The 27,661-nt window shown below is 41.1% G+C and overlaps 1 protein-coding gene across 4 annotated transcripts in view; it reads left to right on the top strand.

The window, feature by feature from the left end:
* The first annotated feature begins 2,786 nt into the window (after positions 1 to 2,786).
* Positions 2,787 to 27,661, top strand: part of LOC127622737 (protein bicaudal D homolog 1-like) — a 30,893-nt gene continuing 6,018 nt past the window's right edge. The window contains exons 1-3 of one of the 4 annotated variants that reach the window (XR_007968003.1): positions 2,787 to 3,218; positions 24,089 to 24,525; positions 26,201 to 26,353. Coding sequence is in view for 3 of the 4 variants with exons in the window: in XM_052096802.1 (XP_051952762.1) it covers positions 3,003 to 3,218; positions 24,089 to 24,525; positions 26,201 to 26,237 (690 nt within the window). In the remaining variant the exon portion in view is untranslated. Of the gene's footprint in view, positions 3,219 to 24,088; positions 24,526 to 26,200; positions 26,462 to 27,661 lie in introns of those variants that run through there. The other 3 variants (XM_052096803.1, XM_052096802.1, XM_052096801.1) reach the window with 3 other exon arrangements.

Here is a 27,661-nt window from a genome sequence, read left to right on the forward strand (position 1 = left end):
TGCTGCTGCTGGAGGAAAGATACACACTCATACACACGCATGTGAGTTACATGCGTATTAATGCTCGTGCAATGCACTTCATCTCGCTCGTTCTCCCCTTCTCTTTTCTCTCTCATAGACTTTTATATATATTAAAAAAGCAACATAAATATGTCAAGGTAAGACTACAATTACATGTATTCTAAATGTTAGAATACATGTCATGGTTTGCTTAGTAGTTCTGTGTGCTTAATAACTTAAAATCCTACACAGTAAGATTTGCATTTATATACATGAATGGATTGGTCAGATGCTTTATCCAAATCATCTAATAGTGCCTAGTAAAGAGTTTAGCAGTATGACGGTCCCCTGATTAACCTCTATATGTCGGCAAATGAATTACAAAAGCTTGTTTTCTGGTCAAACACATTGTGACAATCACAGCACACTGGGGTCAGCTACAGGATATAATGAAGATTGATCAGGGTAGGTGATCACCCGTATGATGATGGTAGATTGAGATCGGGCAAGATGGCACATGCTTTATTTAATGCAATAATATTTGTATGTGTGACCTTTTCCATATGTGCTGTTTCATGCATCGTTTTTTGTTTTCTTGTTATTCTACAGTATAAATTGTGCTGATAAGTCTATATTAAGCTTTATATTGGCAGGATCACATCGTGACAACTTACCCCATATACAGTATATATGACAACATGCCCATAACAGTGTAAATGTTATGAACTCATTCAAAAATGGATTTTCATAAATAACTGTGAGAAATATCATTCCTTTAGTGTTCCACATGGTGTACTGCAGAGAATTGTGAAGTCCTCTAATCGAGGCCAAAAGTCCCTAAATATTATTATCACATGCTTCTCATTCTGTAGATTCATGTTCAACAGTGAGAGGACAAACCTAATCATCCAATCACCCCTTCACCTCGAGATCCCTGTGACATTCACCTCATCCCACTGATGTGACTCCATGTGTGGACCGTGTCCTGCAGTTAATGACTGTGGGAGGAGCAATCTCACGGCACACACTCACAGAGACATTTATCATCTCTTTATAAAGAGTTTTATATTTCAAAGCTACTGATGCCAAGGACCCACAATATAATGATCCCCCTGCATGGGACGTCCTTCCTAAAATATAGAGGCAGCTGTTCACTTCATGCACTTCATGTAGTGTATGAAAAATAATCAAATGATACAATATTACAGAACAACATGTTTCCAAACAGAAACTTTAATGCACAATATTAAGTTAAGCGCATGTATTTTCTTTCCACAAAATATTTTATAGAATTAATTTGTTCCCATTAGAGTTTTATTTGTCAGATGTTCCCCTGCTTTATATCAGGATGTAACTGAGCTGGTGTGCCACAGCAGGAACATCCGGATTATAATTTTCTGCTCTTTAGTTCTTTAAAGAGTCTTCACATGAAGGACACGACACAGGATGCGGCCTGTCACATCAGTGTACAGTTACTTTTATAACTAGTCAAATTAAAGAAAATAATTGAGGTTACAGTGAGCAGTTGGGTGTTATTGGATTACAAAGTAATTAGTTACTGTAATCTAATTACTTTTAGGAACAAAATGTAGTATAATACATGTCATTGTAAATTATTGTAATCAGATTACAGTTACTGACTTTCAATGAAAGTAATTACTTTTAAGTACATTACTTGGGTTACAGATATTTCTATAAAAATGATATTTATGTATAATACAATTAAATGTGTACATATGTACATCTGTTTGCATTTCTGTGACAGCCGAAGGGTGCGCGACAACAAACAAGCACAAAATACACATTATTTTGAATTTGTTAAGCAGGAAAAAAAATAAAAAATGTTTGTGACATGAATTTTTGAAATTAACTTAAAAGTAAATAAGTACATAAGTAGTTAGTAATTTGTGGTGGATTAGTAATGTAACTTTTTAGTCATTTACCCAACACTGACAGTGAGACACTTCCAATGCAAGTCAATGGGGTTTAATCTGTAAACATTAAAATACTGTTTCAAAAGTCATAAACAATATGTGTGTTAATATGATTTTACTGTCATTAAACCACGCATCGCTGTAAACACTGAAAGCCCTAAAATGACCGTAAAAACTTTGATCTAAACAACTTCACAGCTCAAATAATACAGAAGAATTAATGTAAGTGCTTTTGTTATATTATAAGATTCACATTTATGACTTCCTTCCAAAAATGGACCCCATTGACTCCTATTGTGCCTCACTGGAACACACATTTGTGCTTTTTTATTTATAAAACTAAATTAAGAGAAGGAGGGACGCATTGAAATACATTGTTTGTGGGAATTAACATTATGCAACAAATGCTGTTTATTGAAATGAACTTTTATTGGAACTGGAATATTCCCACTTCAGGAATAAATAATTCAAGCACTTTTATTTCATCATGTAATTGAAGTCTTGTCCAGCAGGTGGCGATAAAGGCTTTATAATACATGTTGCCATGTTTTTAATCTTAGTTTCCCCGATTTTACGCAATACTCTGTTGTTGTTGTTATTATTATTATTATTATTATTATTATTATTATTATTATTACTTCTATTTCTATCGCATAACTATTTTTTGGACCGTACTTCATTCAGAATTAAATAAATGACAATATTTTTCGGCAGTTATTTATATTCAGATGTAATTAAAATTAATTACATGTGACAGAATAGTATTCTAATAATATTTGACTGTAAATGATGAGATGCGGAGGGAGTGACGTCACAAGTCACTTGCGCACACTTTGCGCTCCTGTAGCGGGAGAGATGATGATCTCCGAATAATAATCTCAGAGATGAAAACATGGGACAATGGTGCCGTTTAGCACACTGACAGCACGATCCTATGAGGACATCGATTACAGTCATTTAAACATCAGCGAATAGGAGACGCATCGTGAGAGACTGCAGCATCACCTGCATCTCCTCCATCAGCCTCCGTCTGTCTCTCACATCACACCGGAGCGCGGATCGGAGGCGATGGCAGCCGGCGGAGGATGCGGGCAATCGGTGGATCAGTACCGGGCCGAGGTGGAGCGGTTGACTCGGGAGCTCGCAGAGGCGAACCGGGAGAAGATTCGTGCGGCGGAATGCGGTCTGGTGGTTCTGGAGGAGAATGAGACACTGAAGCATCAGTACGCGGAGCTCGAGAGTGAACAGGATGTGCTGAAACACGAGCTCGAGCAGCTGCAGGAGGTAAACACACACACACACACACACACACGCACACACACACATGCATGTTGTCTACTGCAGATCATACATGTCCTTTGCCTCGTCTTGACAAGCGATGCTCTTATTGTGACTTTTTACATAATGCATGAATTATGAATCATAATTGCAGATTATGTCATCACTGTGCTAATACCATTTTCTTTTCTTTCTTTTTCTTCTTTTTGAGATGGAACATGTTTTAGGTAGTATGGTAGACCCGATTCGTTGTGCCATGGAGTGCCACTATAGAAGTGTTTTGGTAAACTTGGTCTCTGAGGGAATCTAGTCTTCTCAATGTGTCTGAATAGATCAGTTAGGGTTAGGGTTTCAGCAGCACTATCTAGGGGTTAAATTAGGATTTCGGAGGCGGGGAACCCTAAAATCAGGTGATTCTGTTTTAATGATTTGTCTATCATTATTTCTGCATGTCGTTATTCATTTTAATTGTGAAAATGCTTAATTACATTGGTTTCGTAGATGGAAAAAAATGAAGACTGATTTCACGTGTATTTTATAAAAATCCGATGACTTTATCAGTTCACACCAGTCTGTCTGTTGATCTCTCATCCACAAGTGTTCCCGTCCACAGAACTGACCATCACTGGATGTGTTTCATACACAGAACTGACCATCACTGGATGTGTTTCATACACAGAACTGACCATCACTGGATGTGTCTCATACACAGAACTGACAATCACTGGATGTGTCTCATACACAGAACTGACCATCACTGGATGTGTTTCATACACAGAACTGACCATCACTGGATGTGTCTCATACACAGAACTGACCATCACTCGATGTGTTTCATACACAGAACTGACCATCACTGGATGAGTTTCATACACAGAACTGACCATCACTGGATGTGTTTCATACACAGAACTGACCATCACTGGATGTGTTTGTGTTCCCGTCCACAGAACTGACCCATCACTGGATGAGTTTCATACACAGAACTGACCATCACTGGATGTGTTTCATACACAGAACTGACCATCACTGGATGTGTCTCATACACAGAACTGACCATCACTGGATGTGTTTCATACACAGAACTGACCATCACTGGATGAGTTTCATACACAGAACTGACCATCACTGGATGTGTTTCATACACAGAACTGACCATCACTGGATGAGTTTCATACACAGAACTGACCATCACTGGATGTGTTACATACACAGAACTGACCATCACTGGATGTGTTTGTGTTCCCGTCCACAGAACTGACCATCACTGGATGTGTTTCATACACAGAACTGACCATCACTGGATGTGTTTGTGTTCCCGTCCACAGAACTGACCATCACTGGATGTGTTCCATACACAGAACTGACCATCACTGGATGAGTTTCATACACAGAACTGACCATCACTGGATGTGTTTCATACACAGAACTGACCATCACTGGATGTGTTTGTGTTCCCGTCCACAGAACTGACCATCACTGGATGTGTTTCATACACAGAACTGACCATCACTGGATGTGTCTCATACACAGAACTGACCATCACTGGATGTGTCTCATACACAGAACTGACCATCACTGGATGTGTTTCATACACAGAACTGACCATCACTGGATGAGTTTCATACACAGAACTGACCATCACTGGATGAGTTTCATACACAGAACTGACCATCACTGGATGTGTTTGTGTTCCCGTCCACAGAACTGACCATCACTGGATGTGTTTCATACACAGAACTGACCATCACTGGATGTGTCTCATACACAGAACTGACCATCACTGGATGTGTTTCATACACAGAACTGACCATCACTGGATGAGTTTCATACACAGAACTGACCATCACTGGATGTGTTTCATACACAGAACTGACCATCACTGGATGTGTTTGTGTTCCCGTCCACAGAACTGACCATCACTGGATGTGTTTCATACACAGAACTGACCATCACTGGATGTGTCTCATACACAGAACTGACCATCACTGGATGTGTCTCATACACAGAACTGACCATCACTGGATGTGTCTCATACACAGAACTGACCATCACTGGATGTGTTTCATACACAGAACTGACCATCACTGGATGTGTCTCATACACAGAACTGACCATCACTGGATGTGTTTCATACACAGAACTGACCATCACTGGATGAGTTTCATACACAGAACTGACCATCACTGGATGAGTTTCATACACAGAACTGACCATCACTGGATGTGTTTCATACACAGAACTGACCATCACTGGATGTGTTTGTGTTCCCGTCCACAGAACTGACCATCACTGGATGTGTTTCATACACAGAACTGACCATCACTGGATGAGTTTCATACACAGAACTGACCATCACTGGATGTGTCTCATACACAGAACTGACCATCACTGGATGTGTCTCATACACAGAACTGACCATCACTGGATGTGTCTCATACACAGAACTGACCATCACTGGATGAGTTTCATACACAGAACTGATCATCACTGGATGTGTTTCATACACAGAACTGACCATCACTGGATGTGTTTCATACACAGAACTGACCATCACTGGATGAGTTTCATACACAGAACTGACCATCACTGGATGTGTTTCATACACAGAACTGACCATCACTGGATGTGTTTCATACACAGAACTGACCATCACTGGATGTGTTTCATACACAGAACTGACCATCACTGGATGTGTTTCATACACAGAACTGACCATCACTGGATTAGTTTTCTGAGTAAATTCTAGAGACTGTTGTGTGTGAAAATCCCAGAAATACTCAAACCAGCCCGTCTGACACCAACAATCATTGGAGTGATGGTGGCGTAGTGGGCTAATACTCAATACTCACGCAACTGTTAATCAGAAGGTTGCTGGTTTGAGCCCCACAGTCACCACCATTGTGTCCTTGAGTAAGGCACTTAACTCCAGGTTGCTCCGGGGGGATTGTCCCTGTAATAAGTGCTCTGTATAATACATTGGTACTCAGAAGGTTGCTGGTTCGATCCTCACAGTCACCACCATTGTGTCCTTGAGTAAGACACTTAACTCCAGGTTGTTCCGGGGGGATTGTCCCTGTAATAAGTGCTCTGTAAGTCACTTTGGATAAAAGCGTCTGCCAAATGCATAAATGTAAATGTATGCCATTATCTAATCAGCCAATCGTGTGGCAGCAGTGCATAAAATCATGCAGATACGGGTCAGGAGCTTCAGTTAATGTTCACATCAACCATCAGAATGGGGAAAAGTGTGATCTCAGTCATTTGGGCTGTTGGTGTCAGACAGGCTGGTTTGAGTATTTCTGGGATTTTCACACACAACAGTCTCTAGAATTTACTCAGAATGGTGCTGTAACGGGGTTTAAAATGGGCAAGGAGGAGGCAGGAAGCGGCTGAACAGTCAAAATAATGTTTCATGAAAACTTTAAAAGACACAAATACACACACGGCAGCTGCCAGTTCCCAGACACACCATCGCTTGGTCCTCGACCACTCCACCCTCTGGCGGATGACAGTGCTTCTCCCCGGGTGGACAGCAGTGAGTCCTTCGACCCCTGGTGGACGGCGGCTGTTCCTCCATGTCCAGGTGGCCGGCAGGGACTCCTCCGTTCCCCAGCAGAAGGCCACGGCTGCCTCTTTGGGCGGACGGCAGTTGCGAGGACTCCTTCCTGGGTTTCGGGATAAATGTAACAGGGTTATGTGGGTAAGGAGGAGGCAGGAACCGGACGAACCATCAAAATAATGTTTAATGAAAACTTAAAAAGACACAAACATAAACACACACGGCAGCTGCGTGTGGCTCTCTCTCTCCTGAACTGCCGCATCCTTCCCTTCTCCTCGGCTGATTAACCTGATTGGAGGCTAGCCATGTGCACTCACGGCCCGGTCCCGCCCTCCTCATCATCACAGATGCCAAAAACAAAAAACATCAAGTGAGCGGCAGTTCTGTGAGCGGAACGCGCATCTATGCGGGAGGCGCGCGGTCTCATGCTGCTCTTCTACCAGTGTCCGCAACTGACTAGAGCGAAGCATAATGAGCTGGAAGTATTTAGCTAAATAGAGATGGAGTGTCTCAAGGGGATCAAACAAAAAAATGCATCAGAGAATACATTACATGGGATGGATTGACAAACAAGCATTTTTGTATATTTTTTGGAATCGACCGAACCGCCCCAATTTAACACCTATAACCCTGTAGCTCAACACCAGTTGCCCACTGAAGATAAGCAGGGTTGAGTCTGGTCAGTATCTGGATGGGACGCCTCCTGCGGAAACTAAGGTTGTTGCTAGAAGAGGTGTTAGGGAGGCCAGCAGGGGGTCACCTTGTGGTCTGTGTGGGTCCCAATGCCTGGTACAGTGATGGGGCACTATACTATAAAAAGGCACCGTACTTCGGATGAGACGTTAAACCGAGGTCCTGACTCTCTGTGGTCATTTAAAATCCCAGGGCACTTGTCGTAAAGAGTAGGAGTGTAACTCTGGTGTCCTGGCCGAATTCCCCCCATTGGTCCTTCTCAGTCATGGCCTTCTAATAATCCCCGTCCAGTAATTGGCTCTATAACTGTTCTCTCCACCAATAGCTGGTGTGTGGTGGGTGTACTGGTGCAGTATGGCTGCCATCCCATCATCCAGCTGCACACTGGTGGTGTTTGAGGAGATTCCTCTGTTCAGGTATGTAAAGCGCTTTTAGTCGGTGGTTGGCCATCAATGGTCGGCTGTTTTCGGCTCTGTGTGATGCAGGTCATTGCGGTCAGTTTGAGGATGTTTCTTCTGTCTCTACATCATCAGTGGAGTCTTCTGAACTCTTCATCTTGTGAACATCTCACTGTGAACATCCTGATCAGTTCATGACACACTCATTAAGATCAAAGTTGTATTTGAAACAGAACATCGTTTTAAAGAAATGAAAGGCAAGCTTTTCCATTGTGTTGCCTACAATCCAGCAACTGTCCAGTATGGAGACAGAAGAGGACACTGGTGTTGTGTAACTTATCTGGGGCAAATGAACTCCTTTTTAAGAGAGAGGTGGAATGATGAAGAGATAAAGAAGAAGGGATAGAGAAAGAGGAAAAATTAGACTGAGGTAATGGGATCCTTTCTGTCGTCTGCAGTGGTTCAAGACGGTGGTGTTTTGTTTGTTGTTGGACTTGTTGTTTTGCTTTTTAATGAATATGAAAGTGTGTCAAAAGAATTTGATCTGTTCATTGACGGCAGCCGTAGTCCTCGACAGGGAATAACTTGAAATTGCATCTATGTCAGTAATTACATTTTTTCATGGCAGCTCCCTCGAGATCAGGTCAGTCTGTGGGTTTGTGTTTAATTAACTCTGTCATGCTAATCTCGGTATAACTCCTCTCTCCAAAACTAAATTATGGTCAGTTTGACATCACTTGCCTCTTTTAACCCAAATGGACAAAAGGATAGTTTATCCAAAAATACAAATTATATATATTATTAAAATTATTAATATCATATATATATATATATATATATATATATATATATATATATATATATATACACTGGCGGCCAAAAGTTTGTAATAATGAACAAATTTGGCTGTTTGGGAAGGAAATTGGTACTTTAATTCACCGAAGTGGCATTAATCTGATCACAAGTATATTCAGGACATGAGGTATAACAGCTCCATTACTATCTGAATAAAGTCATTTTTGCTCAAATCTAGACAGCAGCATCACTCCAACACCTCATCCTCGAGTAATCATGATACATTGATCATTTGATACTAGAAAATCACTTCCATTATATCAAACACAGCTGAAAGATATTTGGTTCATTAAATGAAGCTGAACGTTGTCTTTGTGTTTGTGTTTGAGTTGCACAGTATGTAATAGACTGGCATGTGTTAAGCTCAATATTAGGACAAACATGGCAGAAACCGTTTTCTCTAGAAACTCATCAGTCAATCATTGTTTTGAGGAATGAAGCGATACAATGCTTGAAATTGCCAAAAAACTGCAGATTTAATTTAAAGGTGTAACTACAGTCTTCAAAGGCAAAGACAATTGTCTCTAACAAGGACAGAAAGAGATGTGGAAGATGTGGAACTAAACAAGAGGATAAGTACATCAGACATGTCACATGTCCTCCGCTGACGGCTTCGTTGGATTCTTCGTTGGATTCAACGAATTAAATCTGTTTAACAAGCAGATATGGCATCCATCTAAGCATCCTATGGCCATGATTGTGATTGATTTTGGAGAGTGAACGCTGGCGTGACTGTCGCCGCTACTCACCGGCAGAACTTTGGCATACATTTTGACAATACCAGCGAATTTTCAGACAGATAGTGCTTCAATCTGATCAAATTGAATCATTATATCGCCTGTACAACATTGGTTGCTACTTATGACCAGTAACTGTTGGATTAACACTCTTCTGTGATCCCGACTGCGTCCTAACATCTTCACCGCTGCTGCTTACCTGAGGATCTGCTTACCTGAGTATGACGTGGATTCGCCGGTCGGTTTTCTGGCTCGTGCTTGGCTGGCTTCTGGTGTCTCTTGCCCACCTGCAAGTTGACGCTCTGTTCCAGTACTCTGTTGCTGAGCTTTTGAAGCTCCGACGCCATGTTGATGTCCTCCAGCCCCCATCTGGTTGCTCCATTCCATCGGACATCTTTTTCCAGCCGAACCGGAGATATATTCATCGTGGACTGCGCGGTAAGCGCTTTTACAAGAATTCTTATTCTTCCATTCCAACTTGGTTTTCCACACGCCGTCGTTCTCGCAACCCCAGCCGAGGTGCTAATCACAGTAGTCTGGCTAGTCTCCCTAAAGTGGCTAACTCTGCCTATAAAAGTAGCTCTGCCACCGTGAACTTTGGTCTCTTGAACACTCGCTCTCTCAACAACAAGGGTCCACTAATCAGAGATGTCATTATGGACTATAATCTTGACTTTTTATGTTTGACTGAGACCTGGCAGCTGACTAATGATTTTATTCCCTTAACGCGTCTGCCCGCCGGGTTTGTTTACAATTGCCAGCCCCGTGCTTCTGGACGTGGCGGAGGTCTCGCGATTGTTTCATCGCGAGACCTGGAAAGTTTTGCCGATTCCTGTTTCTCCTCTATTTTCATCGTTTGAGTACTCTGCCTCACTGTTGCCCGGACCCTAGCCCACAGTTGTGGTCACTGTTTACCGTCCCCCAAAATATAACAAAGCTTTTCTAAATGACTTTTCTCAGCTTTTCACTCATCTTTCAACTCTATCTCATAACTTAATCATCCTGGGTGATTTTAATATTCATATGGATAATATCAGTTCTCCGCTCTCCAGAGAATTTTCATCTTGCCTGGAAAGCCTCGGTCTGCATTTATATATCGACTCTCCAACTCATTGTGGGGGCATATACTGGATTTAGTCTGTTGTTCGGTGTCATCCCTCTGCCTGTAAAACTCACTCTGTTGCCTTTTCCGACCATATGCTTATTACTTTTAAGATCACCCTTCCGCTATCTAAACTGACTCTTCCTCGCACCATTTCTTTCAGGAATATCAAGGACATTAACACTGTCACCTTTGCATCTGATATCAATAATTTTCCAAGTGTACCTGCCTGCTGTTCACCTGATGAATTAGTTTCCCACTATAACAAACACCTTCACACTCTCTTGGACACTCATGCTCCTATGAGATTCAGATCAGTCTCCTTCAACCGTTCAGCACCCTGGTTCACTCCCGCCCTACGCCTTCTGAAATCCCAGGGCCGTCAGCTGGAGCGTCTTGCTAACAGAACTGGACTCACCATTCATAAAAATATGTACATGGAACATGTCAATTTGTATAAGGATTCTCTCTCTTCAGCTAAATCTGCTTATTACTCACACTTAATCCACTCTAATCATCATAATTCTAAAACTCTGTTCTCCCTCCTCACCTCCATTACAAAACCTCCTGATTCTCTTCCTTACCATATGCAATCTCAAGACTTTTGCAATAAACTTATGTCCTTTTTTGTTTCCAAAATTACAGACATCCATAAAGACCTGACCTCATCTGGAGCTGCTGCTTCTGGAGGCAACTTTAACACCCCTTATCCATTCCCAACTACTACTTTTTCAAGTTTCGACCTTCCCTCTGTTCAAGCCATTTCGGACATTATTCATAAATCTAAACCCTCCACATGTCAGCTCGACCCACTTCCCACCAGCCTGGTTAAATCCTGCTGCTCTTCACTTGCCCCTCTCATCACTGAGATTATTCACTCCTCCCTAAGCTCTGGTTCAGTCCCCCTTCACTCAAAATTGCCTCGGTCACACCCATTCTGAAAAAACCTGGTCTGGACCCCACTAATTTTAGCAATCTCCGTCCCATATCTAATTTACCCTTCATATCCAAAATCCTGGAAAAAACAGTTGCTTTTCAACTACATACTCACCTCATGTCGAATAGCATCTATGAGCAGTTTCAATCTGGCTTCCGTCCCTTCACAGCACTGAAACCGCACTCATCAAAATTTCAGATGACCTTCTTATGGCTTCTGATTCTGGGTTACTTTCAATTCTCATTCTTCTGGATCTCACAGCAGCTTTTGATACCATTTCTCATCCCACCCTTCTCAGTCGATTATCATCTATTGGTATCACCCACACTCCCATAGCCTGGTTTACTTCATACATCTCTGATCGCACACAGTTCATACAACTAAAACCCAGAAATCCGTTACCTTCCCGTCTCCACTGGAGTGCCCCAAGGCTCTGTATTGGGGCCTCTCCTTTTATCATATACATCCTCCCTCTTGGTCACATCCTCCGTAAACATAACATTAAATTTCATTGCTACGTGGATCGACACCCAGCTCTACCTCTCTACTAAACCATCTTCTTTACTCCCGCCAACCTCTCTTACCCTCTGTCTCCAAGAAATTCACTCTTGGTTTTCATCCAACTTTCTCAAACTGAACAGTTCAAAAACCGAAGTCCTCCTGGTGGGCACACCTCATACCCTCTCTAAAGCTAATAAAGTTTCCATTACCATTGATAACTCAACTATCCTTCCCTCCCCTCAGGTTAAGAGTCTGGGTGTCGTCCTTGACAGCACTTTATCCTTCCACTCTCACATTAACAGCATCACCCGGTCAGCCTATTTCCACCTGCGTAACATTTCCGCCTCCGTCCCTCTCTTACTCCAAAACCACCGCCATCCTGGTTCACAGTCTTATCACATCTCGGTTAGATTACTGCAACTCACTCCTGTTTGGCCTCCCTAATAAGTCGCTCCAGAAGCTGCAGCTCCTACAGAACTCTGCTGCACGCCTGATTACTCAGACCCCTATTTTTCATCATATCACTCCCGTCTTGCAACAACTTCACTGGCTTCCTGTCAAACAGAGGATCATCTTTAAAATACTTCTCATTACTTACAAAGCAGTTCATAACATGGCTCCTCTATATATCTCAGATCTTCTCCATTTAAACATCCCTACTCGTTCACTCCGGTCATCTCACACCTGCCATCTTTCTGTTCCCCTGCTCGTCTTGTCACAATGGGGAACAGGGCGTTTAGTCGCTCTGCTCCCCATCTTTGGAATTCCCTCCTCCAGATCTTCGTACCATCAACTCATTTAATCTTTTCAAATCCAAACTCAAAACTCACTTGTTTAGACAATCATATTCCGCCTGACCCATATCACCTCAATGTTGTTTTGCCAATTTTATTGTTTACTGTTTTAATGGTTTTTATCTGTTTTGTACAGTGTCCTTGGGTGTCCTGATAAGGCGCTTTAAATAAAATGTATTATTATTATTATTACCCGCTCAACACCAGTTTCATGTACAACAGTAAAGAGAAGACTCATGGGTGCAGGACTTATGGGAAGAACTGCAAAGAAAAAGACACTTTTGAAACAGAAAAACTAATAAAAGGTTTGAGTGGGCAAAGAAACACAGACATTGAACAACAGATAATTGGAAAAGAGTGTTACGGATCGTAACCCTATTGAGATGTTGTGGGATCAGCTAGACCGTAAGGTGTGTGAGAAGTGCCCGACAAGACAGTCAAATCTATGTTAAGTGCTACAGGAATTGTGGGGTGAAAGGGCAAGTGCTACAGGAAGTGTGGGGTGAAAGGGCAAGTGCTACAGGAAGTGTGGGGTGAAAGGTCACGTGCTACAGGAAGTGTGGGGTAAAAGGTCAAGTGCTACAGGAAGTGTGGGGTGAAAGGTCATGTGCTACAGGAAGTGTGGGGTGAAAGGTCATGTGCTACAGGAAGTGTGGGGTGAAAGGTCAAGTGCTACAGGAAGTGTGGGGTGAAAGCTCAAGTGCTACAGGAAGTGTGGGGTGAAAGCTCAAGTGCTACAGGAAGTGTGGGGTGAAAGGTCAAGTGCTACAGGAAGTGTGGGGTGAAAGGTCATGTGCTACAGGAAGTGTGGGGTGAAAGCTCAAGTGCTACAGGAAGTGTGGGGTGAAAGCTCAAGTGCTACAGGAAGTGTGGCGTGAAAGGTCAAGTGCTACAGGAAGTGTGGGGTGAAAGCTGTCATTGCTGCATGTGGAGGATTTTTTTATGAGAACTCTTTGAAGTAGTTTAAGAAGTTCTGAACATTATTTTCTAATTGTAATAGTCATTTTACACGTTATTAATGTCCTGACTTTATATTGTGATCAGTTGAAAGGACTTTGGTGAATTAAAGTACCAATTACTTTCCATAAGAGCAAAACCCGTCCTTTATTCCACACTGTTGGCCGGCAGTGTGTGTGTATACTCATTGGGAATGAGCGGTTTAGCCTGTGCAGATAGTTTAAAAGCACATTTGTCTGACAATCTCTTTCACAATCAATAATACACGTCTGTTTCTCTCTCAGATAATATCTGTGTCGGTCCAAAGCAGTTGTTCTGTTTATAATCGAGTCTTGTGAAGAACACGAGTGCTGCCGGTGATATTTCCTCTGCCCATTTTTCTCTTCATCTGTGTCTTATTTCTCAATTTTCTTTATTTTGATGAATACAGAAGTGAAAGGCCACACTGCAGCATTTGTCTTTGTGCTCACAGCTCAATTCTTCTGAGATCTCTCCCGAATTTACTTGCAAATCACATTTTCTGAATGTGCAGAATTGCTTCTAGAGTTCCTCATTCTCCGCAGTCGGACAGTCCATTGATATCCCTGCAAAATAGAACATTAAGAATTAGATTCATTCTAGAATTTCCATGACGACAGGAAAACAATGCCAGCAGTTCATTAAATGGCCCTAAAGAGGACTTTAATTCTGTTTAATTTAATTTAATTATATTCAGTCACAAAATAAACCCTGGCAACTCGCTTATTAGGATATTCATTTAATATAACAAATTCATTTATTTATGACCAACATGTCATAAAACACAGACCTCTGTGAAACGATGCACTGTTATATATATATTTGTTTTTTTGATAAACCGCAAATAGGGCTTCAAATGTTCTTGTGTCCCTCAGGACTAAATCTGCCTGTCCTAGACTGAGCATGAAAAGACAGAGGGACAGGTCAGAACCCCGTCCCTCATCAGCGGAGGTTTGAGTGGATGTTGAGTGACTCTGCAGGTCCTGTTTCTCTATGCCCCGCCCCCCGAGTCTCACCCCTCGCCACAGAAGATCCCTCAGGAGTGAACAGTTTTGAAGTCTCTGATGCTGACGGGTGTTTTCATGATTATTGCTTTACGAATCAGCACAGCACTCCAGATTCAGAGGATAGTTTACCCAAACATTAACATTCTGACCTTCATGTTGTTTCAAACCTGTATATGATTGAAGAATCGCTGCTCTTTTACATACAGTGGATGCTGTTCTGCACAATTCATTGTGATCATGGCTCACAAGCTCAATAAAAGGACCAAAACACCATTAAAGAATCACAATAGTAGTCTGTATGTGCTGTATTACACATCCTCTGAAGCCACATGAAGCTTTGTGTGGAGAACAGATCCAAATGTACGATGTTATTCACAGAACATCTTCCCCTCCGCTACAGCTCTCAATCTCAGTCTCACATAAAAAGCTGCATCACTTTTCTTAAAAATCTCTCCTGTTGGGTTCCACTGGAATAATAATGATAAAGAGTTTGGGACAACAGTTTTGGGTGAACTATTTCTTTAACACCAATAAACATCATTTTAATTTTTACTACAAAGAACACTTTGGATCAGTTACACATTATACTATATACAATAAATGACACACCGCAGGTGCGTTGAATGCTTGATTCTGATTGGTTGACTGACGTTCTCAGGTTTGCAATTATTTTTCAAGTAAACGTACATCTATGAAGTTCCAGGTCTTGACCGCACAATGGATCCATATCACTTCAAAGAGCCGTACAGGATACCACAACAAAATAACCAATTAAAACAAAGACATTGGTTAAAGTAAACTGGTTAAGACTGTCAAACACTGTCTAAAATATACTACTTTACTATTGAAAATCATCCTTGAGCTCTCTCTCATTCTCTCTGACTTTCACACTCGACACATACACACACACACACACACACACACACACACTCTCTCTCTCTCTCACACACACACACACACACACACACACACACACACACACACAGTTGTGTTTCCATGTTTTATGGGGACTTTCCATAGACATAATGGTTTTTATACTGTACAAACTTTATATTCTATCCCCTAAACCTAACCCTACCCCTAAACCTAACCCTCACAGAAAACTTTCTGCATTTTTACATTTTCAAAAAACATCATTTAGTATGATTTATAAGCTGTTTTCCTCATGGGGACCGACAAAATGTCCCCACAAGGTCAAACATTTCGGGTTTTACTATCCTTATGGGGACATTTGGTCCCCACAAAGTGATAAATACACGCTCACACACACACACACACACACACACACACACACACACACACACACACACACACACACACACAAGTGTGAATTAGTGTTTGGAGAAGAGTGTGATCAGGTCAGTTCTTACTCTGCTGAAGTTGTTGTTTTGTGCTGATATCAGGATACTGTGTTTGATTAATGTTTGGACTCAGTTTTGCTTACATAATCCTTATTGTCTTGAAGACCTTTGTTAGTAGAATGCAGATATTTGTTGTGCCAGTTATTCTCTCTTTCTCCTCTGTTTATTTTATCCATTTATAAAACCTGTAAGTTTCACTTTAGCACACATAAAAATGACATAACGTAATTTTAATTATAATACATATAATATAAACTTTACTTTGGCATTCTGAAGACTGAGATCACTATTGAATTTAACATTATTCCAAATGAATATGTTTTTATTGTTATTATAATTACAAATGATATTAAGAGCAACTATTTGAATTTTGCTTCAATGACCGCATGCACAGGAACCTGAAGATCATGTCCAGCATCATTTCAGAAAGAGTATTTAATATAGCAAACGTCGGTTTCAGGAGTGACAATCACAATTAAATGTGGCAGTAATCACATGTGTACGGAATGATTGATGATGTGATTGCCATAGCAACGCTACAGTGTCTCACACCTGTGAACAAGAAACATGACTGGCACCAGTTTAACACGTTTTGTGTGATTATCCACCAGAGAAGTCTCAAACTTTAGATCTTAACTGCACATATAAAACAATATCTGTGCTATTGTGACACACAGGTTTCATGCTAATGACCTCCAGTACCCTCAGAGGAGTGACACGAGGTTTGACTGTAATATTGAGGATTTATTTGAGGGTCAGAACCGACTCCTGCTGTCACAGACGTCAACTGTCTGGAATAAATCACTTCTCTCTCTCTGTCTCTCTTCTGTTTTTCATGCACACATACAGTGTGTTTATGTACATTATGAATGAAGTGTTCATCATATGCTTTATGCAGATCTGTGTACATGCTGTAATATCTCTCTCTCGTGTCTCTCTCTGGAATGAAGCTTTACATATTGAATAAAAATAAAACAGTTCTTTATTTTGAAGGGCATGAACAGTATATTTGCACATGCAGTTATTTGTGCATTTTTCTTCAGTAAATCCCCACGTTGCCCTCACAATGCACAAATGCAATAGTAGATTGCACAAGTAAAGTAGTACTGTATTTGGGATCATAATGAATCCAGGTGTGTCGAGGAGGAGGTGTGGTCGGGCTGTGAGTGTGCACGTCTGGTGCTGAGCGGCCCAATCAGCGGGAGAGAGAGACACAGATCTGTGTGTGTTCGTGGTCGACGTCTGTTATTGTGTTCCAGTTTGATATTATGTTATAATTAAAGTCTTGTTGAGTGTTGATCCGGTTTCCGCCTCCTCCTTTCCCAAATCCCGTTACACTGGTGCCGAAACCCAGAAAGGAGGACAGATGCGCCGTCAATGATTCCTCGCCGCTGACTGAGGATTGTGATGCCGGGGGAGTGTGTGATCCGGTGGCGCTGGAGCTGCATCAACCGGCAGACTAAAGGGATGGCTGAGGGGTCTTGTGCCCTCTCCTCTCCCTCATCCTGTTCCCACTCCCAGGCACATGTATGTCGGAGACCATCCTGACATGTCAACACTCCCCTAGAAATGGGGGAGGATGGGGGACATATCACAGGTCGGAGAATTACCCGACCTGAGTTTGGCGATGAGCAAGTTGGGCCGAGTGGCATCTGGGCAGAGCGAGGCTGGGATGATAAGCGGTGAATGAGGTCCACCTGTGTGCCACACCGGTCTCGCGTTCCAGTGAGGGGGCGGCGGGAGTATTTGAGGAGAGGAGACAGCGGCAGACGAGAGAGATGCACGAAGCCTGTTTGTGTGTCTTTTTATGTTCAGATGTAGCTGGCTGAAAAGATGGAGAGGATGCAGATGGAGGCCATGGGTTTAGAGGACACACATCCCTCACGTTAGTTAACCTGCCCTCTCCAGTACACACACACACACACACACACACACACACAAACACACATGCTCACACACACACACATACACACACACACATGCTCACACACACACACATGCTCACACACACACATGCTCACACACACACACACACACACCATACAGAACAAGTCTTCAGTCTCTCTCTTCTGTCTCTATGTCTCTCCACCTCTCTCTCTCTCTCTCTCTCTCTTCTGTCTCTATGTCTCTCCACCTCTCTCACTCTCTCTTCTGTCTCTCCCTCTCTCTCTATCTCTCTCTCTGTTGCATGCTGGGAGTGGGTCGATCTGAGAGTGAAGCGGTGGAATGAGTGTGGAAAATTGTGGTGTTTTTTCTAATACTTACTTTTTTCCCCTCTTTAGTTAATAGCAATATAAAGTAAGGAAGAGTTGCGGTAATCGTCGTAAGCCGGTATGGCGTCTGATCCTGTTACTGTACAAGGAACACCACACCTGTCGCTTCGAAATGGGTGTAGGTGTGTGCCAGAGCCCGGCGTGAGTGTCGAAGATTTGCTTGTTGTAGTAGGAGAATCCGTTGGGTTTGATAACATCATTTCAGCTTCGCGGATGAATAAAGCAGTTGTTGTGTTTTTAAAAACAGAACAATTAATTAATCATCTTACAGAGAGTGGCATATGGGTGAAAGAAACGATTGTGCCCGTGACTCCCTTAGCGACTCCTGCAACGAAAATCACAATTTCAAATGTTCCTCCTTTTGTTTCAAATGACAGTATCGTAAAAGAATTGTCGCGGTATGGAAAAATCGCAAGCCCGATTAAATTGATCCCACTGGGTTGTAAAAATACGGCACTCAAACATGTTCTTTCATTTAGAAGACAGTTGTTTATGTTTCTGACTTCACCCGAGCGCACTTTAGAGATTTCTTTCCGTGTCACTCACGGAGAAAACTCGTACATGGTTTATGCAAGCACGGATAATCTAAAGTGTTTCGACTGTGGGAATTTAGGACACAAACGTTTCTCCTGTCCACACAAAAAAGTAGATAACGAACAACAGCCAGAGAATGATACACCGGCAGGAGATAATAATAACAACACGATCACTGCCACGGAGGTTATAACAACAACAACAACAACAACAACAACACAGAAACAAAGTACAGCGGAGCAAACTGAAAGGCCTTCAGAGGAGGTAAACGAGCAAGATGAGGTGAGTGAAAGCGATATCAATACAGAGATACGTGAGAAAGCTGGGTGTAGTAATTGATGATGTGATTGCCATAGCAACGCTACAGTGACAAAAATTCTGTCAAAGAAAGAAATTGAGCCAGGGAGATTATTGGCAGTTAGAGCTGAGGTTAATGGTCTTTGTGTTTGTTAATATCTATGCACCTAACACAGGACCTGATAGGATTGATATTTTCAATAAATTGCGAGATTTTTTAAACCAACAGCAGGACAGTGATTTAATCATTCTAGGGGGAGACTGGAACTGCACACTTGATTTTTCTGTTGATAGAAACAGAGAAGAACCGCATGTTCAATCATCTACTGTTTTATCTAATATAACTAAAGCTCTACATTTTTCAGATATGTGGAGGGAAAATAATCCCTCAGTAAAACAATATACTTGGGTTAAGGTCAATGATGGGAGGATCTCTGCAGCACGTTTGGATAGAATATAGGTATCAAACAACATGAGAAATAGAGCTGTACATACAGCGATTGTGCTTACACCAATTCCGATCACAAACTTGTTACTGTTGACTGCACTTTGGTTTCCACAAGACATAAAAGTGTTTATTGGCATTTTAATGTAAAGTTGCTGCAAGAAAAACATTTTGTGAAAGTTTTATACATTTCTGGGACACTTGGAAAAGTGGTGGGAAATTGGCAAAGTGCACATTAGAGAGTTTTGTCAACAGTACACTTCTCATTCATCCAAGTGTTTGAAACGAACTCTTGAGTTGCTTGAGAAAGAAATCCTCGTTATTGAAAAGAACATGATGGGAGATAATTCTGCTAATTTACAAGAGTGGTCTGAAAAGAAAAAAAAACTGAATTCTATTTTAAATGAGAAAGCCAAAGGTGCTCTTGTGAGGAGTAGGTTTTTATCAGTGAAAGATATGGATGGCCCAACCTCATATTTTTTTAACTTGGAGCACAAAATTGTACAGGAAAAACAAATGTATAGATTGAAAAACAGCAATGGTCATGATATTACTGATCCTATGGAAATGCGTAGATTAGCAGTGGATTTTTATTCTCATTTGTATGCCGTTGAATACACTGATGTGCAGAGTCAAAACGAACTGTTGCAGAATCTTCCCTGTTTATCGTCTGAGCAGAAACAATCTTTAGAGTCTGGACTCACATTTGAAGAAGTGAGTGCCGCAGTAATGGGACTGTCTTCAGGTCGTACCCCTGGTATAGATGGACTTCCTGGCGAATTTTGTAAACATTTTTGGACTATTGTTGGACCTGATCTTCTTGAAGTACTAGAGGAAGTGTTTCATGTAAGGTTTCTTCCTAAGAGCTGTCAACGGGCAATTTTAACATTACTGCCCAAGAACGGAGATCTCACATTATTGAAAAATTGGAGACCTGTCGCAATTCTATGTTCTGAATATAAAATAATATCTAAGTGTCTTGCCAACAGACTAAATAAGGTGTTACATGAAATTATACATAAAGATCAGTCTTACTGTATAAAAGACAGATGCATTTCTGATAATCTGCACTTGGTACGTGATGTTATTGATTCTGCCCTGAGTAACAACATCAACATGGGATTTTTATCTTTAGATCAAGAAAAAGCGTTCGACAGAGTTGACCATCATTTTCTTTTTAATGCCCTGAAGGCCTTTGGATTTGGAGATAGTTTCATCTCAATGATTAAAGCACTTTATAACGATGCCACATGTATGATTAAGATGTCAGGTGGTCTTAGTGTTCCTGTTAAGGTGCAGAGGGGTATAAGACAAGGTTGCCCAATTTCAGGGCAGCTTTATAGTTTAGCCATTGAACCCCTCCTTTGTAAATTGAGAAAAGAGTTAATGGGTATGCAAATTAATTCTATACATTTAAGTAATGATATAAAAATCTCTGCATATGCTGATGATATAACAGTTGTGATCAGAAATGATAAAGATGTTCATTTGTTAAAGAACATTTTAGAGAATTATGGTAAAGCCTCTTCTGCAAAGGTGAACTGGGACAAAAGTGATGCTTTGTGGTGTGGCTTGGATGTTAAAAGACCTCTACTTCCAAGTAATCTGCAGTGGGGAAGACTTGGTTTTAAGTATTTGGGGGTATTTTTAGGAAGGGAAGAGTATATAAAACAGAATTGGGAGGGCCTGGCGGAGAAAGTGTGTGCTCGGTTGTCTCGCTGGCATTGGCTGCTACCCCAGTTATCCTACAGGGGAAGGGTGTTGGTCTGCAACAACCTTGTAGCCTCATCTCTATGGCACAAGATGTCCATTTTGGAACCTCCTGAAGAGCTGGTAAAAGCTATCCAAAAATGTTTAATAAACTTTTTTTGGTCTGGTCAACATTGGGTAAACGCACCAGTTTTGTACCTTTCTAGACAAGAAGGAGGTCAAGGATTAGTGGACATTAAAAGCAGAGTAATGGCCTTCAGAATACAGACAATTAAGAGACTCCTTTATGGGAAGACTGTAAGCTGCTCAGGGGTAGCCTGTGCCCTCTTGAAGAGAGCAGGCAGGATGGGACTAGATCGACATCTCTTTCTTATGGATAATCAAAGTTATGATTTGACTGGACTTACACCTTTTTATCATTCTTTAATGAAAGCATGGAGGATTTTCTGCATTTCAAGGAACTTTAATGACACTCAAAACTTTTGGTTGAAAGAAGAACCTTTGTTGTATAATCCTGTAATGGATTTGGAGATTTTAAAGCTACCTTCTATGAGGAATGTTCTGGAAAGTGCTGGGGTTACCAAAATTGGACATTTGATGACAACAGAAGGATGGATGTCTGCTGAGACGCTGGCTGCTAAACTTGGTTTTAGATCAGTACGCATTACACAGAGACTGTTGAAAAGTATTCTGGATTTTTTTACCCCCAGGTTTTAAAAATGCTTTGGAAACATCTGATGAAGACAGAAACTCTTTGTTCCCGGAGATTACAGTTGCACCTGCTGTTGGGACATTTCAAGAACTAGAGGGGGCTTTGCTTAATTTTAGAACTCCCCAACTGGAATATTTTAGTGATACTGGGAAAAAAGCACTGTATGCGATGTGTGTAAAGGTTTCACATCTTCATTCTTTGGAAGGACTTAAGGAATCGAAATGGCAGGATTTTTTTGGATCACATACATCCCCCAAGGGTAGCTGGAGGACCTTGTACAAGCCTCCCATTGAGAAACGGACTGGAGATCTTCAGTGGAGGACTGTGCATGGTATAATAGCTACAAACAGACACAGAGCACACCTTGATCCACAGGTAGGGGTGGGGTGTCCTTTTTGTGGAGTACCAGAAACTGTTTTTCATTTATTTGTTCAAAGTGTGAGACTTCAGCCTTTGTTTTTTCAATTAGAGGTCTGGTGTCAGATTTTTGGGGAAGTGTTTTCACCTGAGTTCTTTATTTACAGGCCTAAATATAATTGGAGTAGAAAAGAGGCTCATGTTCTAATTAACTATTTGTTTGGACAAGCCAAAATGGCAATTTGGCTATCACGGAAAAAAAGAATTAATGGTGAGGGGTCAACTGATGTAGTGTTAATTTTAAAGGGTTTAATAAAGGCAAGGTTAAAAGTGGAATCTGCTTTTTATCATCTAGTAGAAGACCTGGAAACCTTTATAAATACATGGGGAGTAAATCAATGTATTTGTGAAATCGACCCAGATGGTTTTTTGAAGATTCATGTTTAAAAGAAGGATCATAATGTCATAATGATCAAGAATGTATGTATGTATGTATATGTGTGTGTGTGTGTGTGTGTGTGTGTGTGTATATGTGTATTTGTGTATTTGTATATATATATATATAATATTATTATGATTATTTGTACTTTTTTTATTTTGTATATAAATATGTGCATATATTGTTTCTTTTTTGAAAGCATATAATATGAAGATGTATATACATTTTTATTCTTTTGAAAATAAAGAGACGTAAAAAGTCAAAAGTCTCTCTCTCTCTTCTGTCTCTATGTCTCTCCACCTCTCTCTCTCTCTCTTCAGTTTCTATGTCTCTCCACCTCTCTCTCTCTCTTCAGTTTCTATGTCTCTCCACCTCTCTCTCTCTCTTCAGTTTCTATGTCTCTCCACCTCTCTCTCTTTCTTCAGTTTCTATGTCTCTCCACCTCTCTCTCTCTCTTCAGTTTCTATGTCTCTCCACCTCTCTCTCTCTCTTCAGTAGGGATTCTGGGATATATACTGGCCCTTGATTTACATCACAATGAGTTCTTCCCGCTTCTGCTGCTGTATTATTCACACTTGTGTATCATCTGTGTTTTGTCTGTTCTCCAGAGTCCAGCGATTCAAAGGGAAAGAGGAAATCTGTCACTGTTAATGGATTCATTAGTTTTGTTGGTGATATAGATTATTATACAGTGTATGCCATAAACGAGCAGCTGATGTTTACTATAGATGTATATGTTGTGTGCTTATTATAACGCATGTAAGAATATCTTTTACATGACGCACAGAGTGAATAAAACGTTTAATAGTTTAATAAGATTCTCAATACTTAAATCATTCTGACTAATCTTATAAGAACTGATTATAAACACTATTTGATCAAACTCTGATGATTCTAACGTCCTTCGTGAGGTTATGAGACTCCAGGTACAAATCATAAATAAATCGAATTCATTTCCACGTGCTGTCCTGTTATACTGTATATATATATATATGGAAATAACCTCCGCGGCTCTACGATAGGAGAGAGCGTTACATCAACTAGCGTGTTAGGACACCATTTGCAGAAAATCAAAAACTACCCACTTAACATGTCTGTCTGATGTATTAACCCTTGTGTAATATATTTTTGCCGATGTTTCTTCAAACTGTTCTGTCTCTCTCTGTTTGTGTGTCTTTGGTCTTCAGGCGTTCGGTCAGGCATACACCAACCAGCGGAAGGTAGCGGAGGTTGGCGAGACGAACGAGGAGATGCTGCTGCAGGAGTCTGCGTCTAAAGAGGCTTATTACACGAGTCGTGTGGAGGAGCTGCAAACGCAGCTGAAGATGAGCAGTTCTGTGGCCTCAAACGCTCAAACAGAGAGCGAACATCTCAACACACTGCTGCAGGAGCTCCGAGAGGTCAGTGTGACATTTCTGAAGCTCAGAGTCACACTGTCAACTTATACACTGTATACAAACTTTGACGAGGTCAAAAGGTCAAAGTGTGTGTGTGTGTGTGTGTGTGTGTGTGTGTGTCAGCATCACTGGAGGCAGATGGTGGTGTCAAGGTCTGAAACTGTCGCCTGTCACCCATTGTACGGGGCAAATCCACGGCTAAGCTGGCATAAGAGAAATGCCCTGAGGTCGGCACAAAGACACTCACATACACACACACTGAAAACACACACACACACTGTACACACACTCACAATACACACACACACAATATACACACACACACACACACTCTCACTCACAATACACACACACAAAAACCACACTGTATACTCACACACTCAAAATACACACACACAGTATACACACACACACCCACAAAAACTCACAATACACACACACACACACACACACACTGTATACACACACACACACACACACACACACAAACACACTGTACACACACACACACACAAAAAAAACACACTGTACACACACACAAACACACTGTATACACACAAACACACTGTATACACTGTACACACACACACACTGTATACACACACAAACACACTGCATACACACACACACAGATACAAACACACTGTATACACACACAAACACACTGTATATACACACACAGATACAAACACACTGTATACACACACACTGTATACACACACACACACTGTATACACACACAAACACACTGTATACACACACACAGATACAAACACACTGTATACACACACACACTGTATACACACACAAACACACTGTATACACACACACAGATACAAACACACTGTATACACACACACACTGTATACACACACACACACTGTATGCACACACAAACACACTGTATACACACACACAGATACAAACACACTGTATACACACACAAACACACTGTATACACACACACACACACACTGTATACACACACACACTGTATGCACACACAAACACACTGTATACACACACACAGATACAAACACACTGTATACACACACACACTGTATACACACACACACACTGTATGCACACACAAACACACTGTATACACACACACAGATACAAACACACTGTATACACACACACACTGTATACACACACAAACACACTGTATACACACACACAGATACAAACACACTGTATACACACACAAACACACTGTATACACACACACACACACACTGTATACACACACACACTGTATGCACACACAAACACACTGTATACACACACACAGATACAAACACACTGTATACACACACACACTGTATACACACACAAACACACTGTATACACACACACAGATACAAACACACTGTATAGACACACAAACACACTGTATACACACACACACAGATACAAACACACTGTATACACACACACACTGTATACACACACAAACACACTGTACACATACACATACACACACACAAACACAACTGTGTGCAAGACACTTCATTCCCAGTGGACTCGCTCTGAAATGCTTTCAGTTGTTTTGCATAAGAGTTGCTGCTGAATGACTAATTCACTAATTCATTCATAAGTTCAAACGTATCGTTAATACTGAATTACTTTTCACTGGTAATTTCTACAATTATTTTTAATAAAAACATTCTTGCTCAATTTCTAGATCAATGTTAGTACTCCTTTAAATACTAGTTATTAATGCTTTACCCTGAGATGTTCATTATACATATATCACATATATTTATTTCAGCCTTCTCCCATGAAGAGTGAGGAAGAAAGTGTTGACTTCCTGTTTCCTGTCTGCTTGATCAGATATCTCAGGTGTTACTAAATCTTTAATAAATGTTTAATGCATGTGTGGTTTCTCTTTCCTGTCAGAATAATGAGATGTTGGAGCTGCAGTGGACTCGTATGAGAGAGGAGATCGGAGAGTATAAGTTCAGAGAGACGCGACTGCTGCAGGATTACACTGAACTGGAGGAGGAGAACATCACGCTGCAGAAGCTCGTGTCAACACTCAAACAGAACCAGGTCATCCCTTACGAGGATTTAGTCTCATCGTGAAAGCAGGGTTGTATGTAAACAGCAGATATTCTACAGTTAAACCGTAGTAACTTAAACATCATAGCTTTACTTATAGGGGGCATAATCTACACGAAAGTAGCATTTACCTTTTGAAGCCCACTTAATCTTAAACTCTTGCACCACAAACACACTGTAGATTTCAGGGACTAAGAACGGTTCAAGGAATAAAAACTAAAATTGAAAACTAACAACATTTTTGCAGAATATAACTGAAAACTGGAATAGAGTGATTTTCAATTGTTCCGGGGGTGAAAACTTTATTTTTAAATGCTGGTATCAGTTATAACCTGTTAATTTCATTGCGATAAGTTCTGCATGAAACCAAAGGCCTATGGGGTTTATCACAGTCAATATTTTATATACAGCCGTGGCCAAACGTATTGTCAGTGACATACATTTTGTGTTTTGCAAAGTTTGCTGCTTCAGTAGTTGTAGATTATTTGGTCACATGTTTCTATGGTACACTGGAAAACAATGATAACGTTTCATGAGTTTTAAAGGCTTTTATTGGCAAAAATATTATATATATGCAAAGAGTCGATATTTACAGTGTTGCCCCTTGTTCTTCATCACCAAATTGCTCCTGGATCTTTGGGAGAATTTGCTCTTGCAGGATGTTTTGATACCATTCTTTATTCATGGCCGTGTTTTTGTGCAGGATTGTGAGCGAGCCCACTCCCTGTGATGAAGAGCAACCCCACACATGGATGGTCTCAGGATGCTTCACTGTTGGCACAGGGCTCATGGTAGTGTACACCTTTTCTTCTCCGGACTATCGGTTTTCCAGATGTCCCAAACAGTGGGAAGGTGAAATAACTTTGCACCAGTCTTCTGCTGTCCAATCCTTGTACGTTCTGCAGAATTTCAGTCTGTCCTTGATGTTTTTCTTGGAGAGAAGTGGCTTCTTTGCTGCCCTTCTTGACACCAGGCTATTGCCCAAAAGTCTTCACCTCACTGTGGGTGCAGATGCCCTTACACCAACCTGCTGCCAATATTGAGCTCTGCACTGGTGCTGACACGACTCCTCAGGCGCTTTCTGGACACTCTGGGACGTCCTGAAGCCTTCTTCACTGCAGTTGAACCTCTCCTTGAAGTTCTTGATGATCCAGTAAATGGTTCTTTCAGGTGCAATATTCTTTGCAGCAATTTCCTTGCATGTGAGGCCATTTTGATGCAAAGCGATGATGGCTGCACGTCTTTCTTTAGAGGTAACCGTCACTAACAAGAACACAATGATTGGAAGCACTTCTTCCC

Source organism: Xyrauchen texanus, chromosome 29 (assembly GCF_025860055.1).
Source record: "Xyrauchen texanus isolate HMW12.3.18 chromosome 29, RBS_HiC_50CHRs, whole genome shotgun sequence".
NCBI classification, from domain to species: domain Eukaryota; kingdom Metazoa; phylum Chordata; class Actinopteri; order Cypriniformes; family Catostomidae; genus Xyrauchen; species Xyrauchen texanus.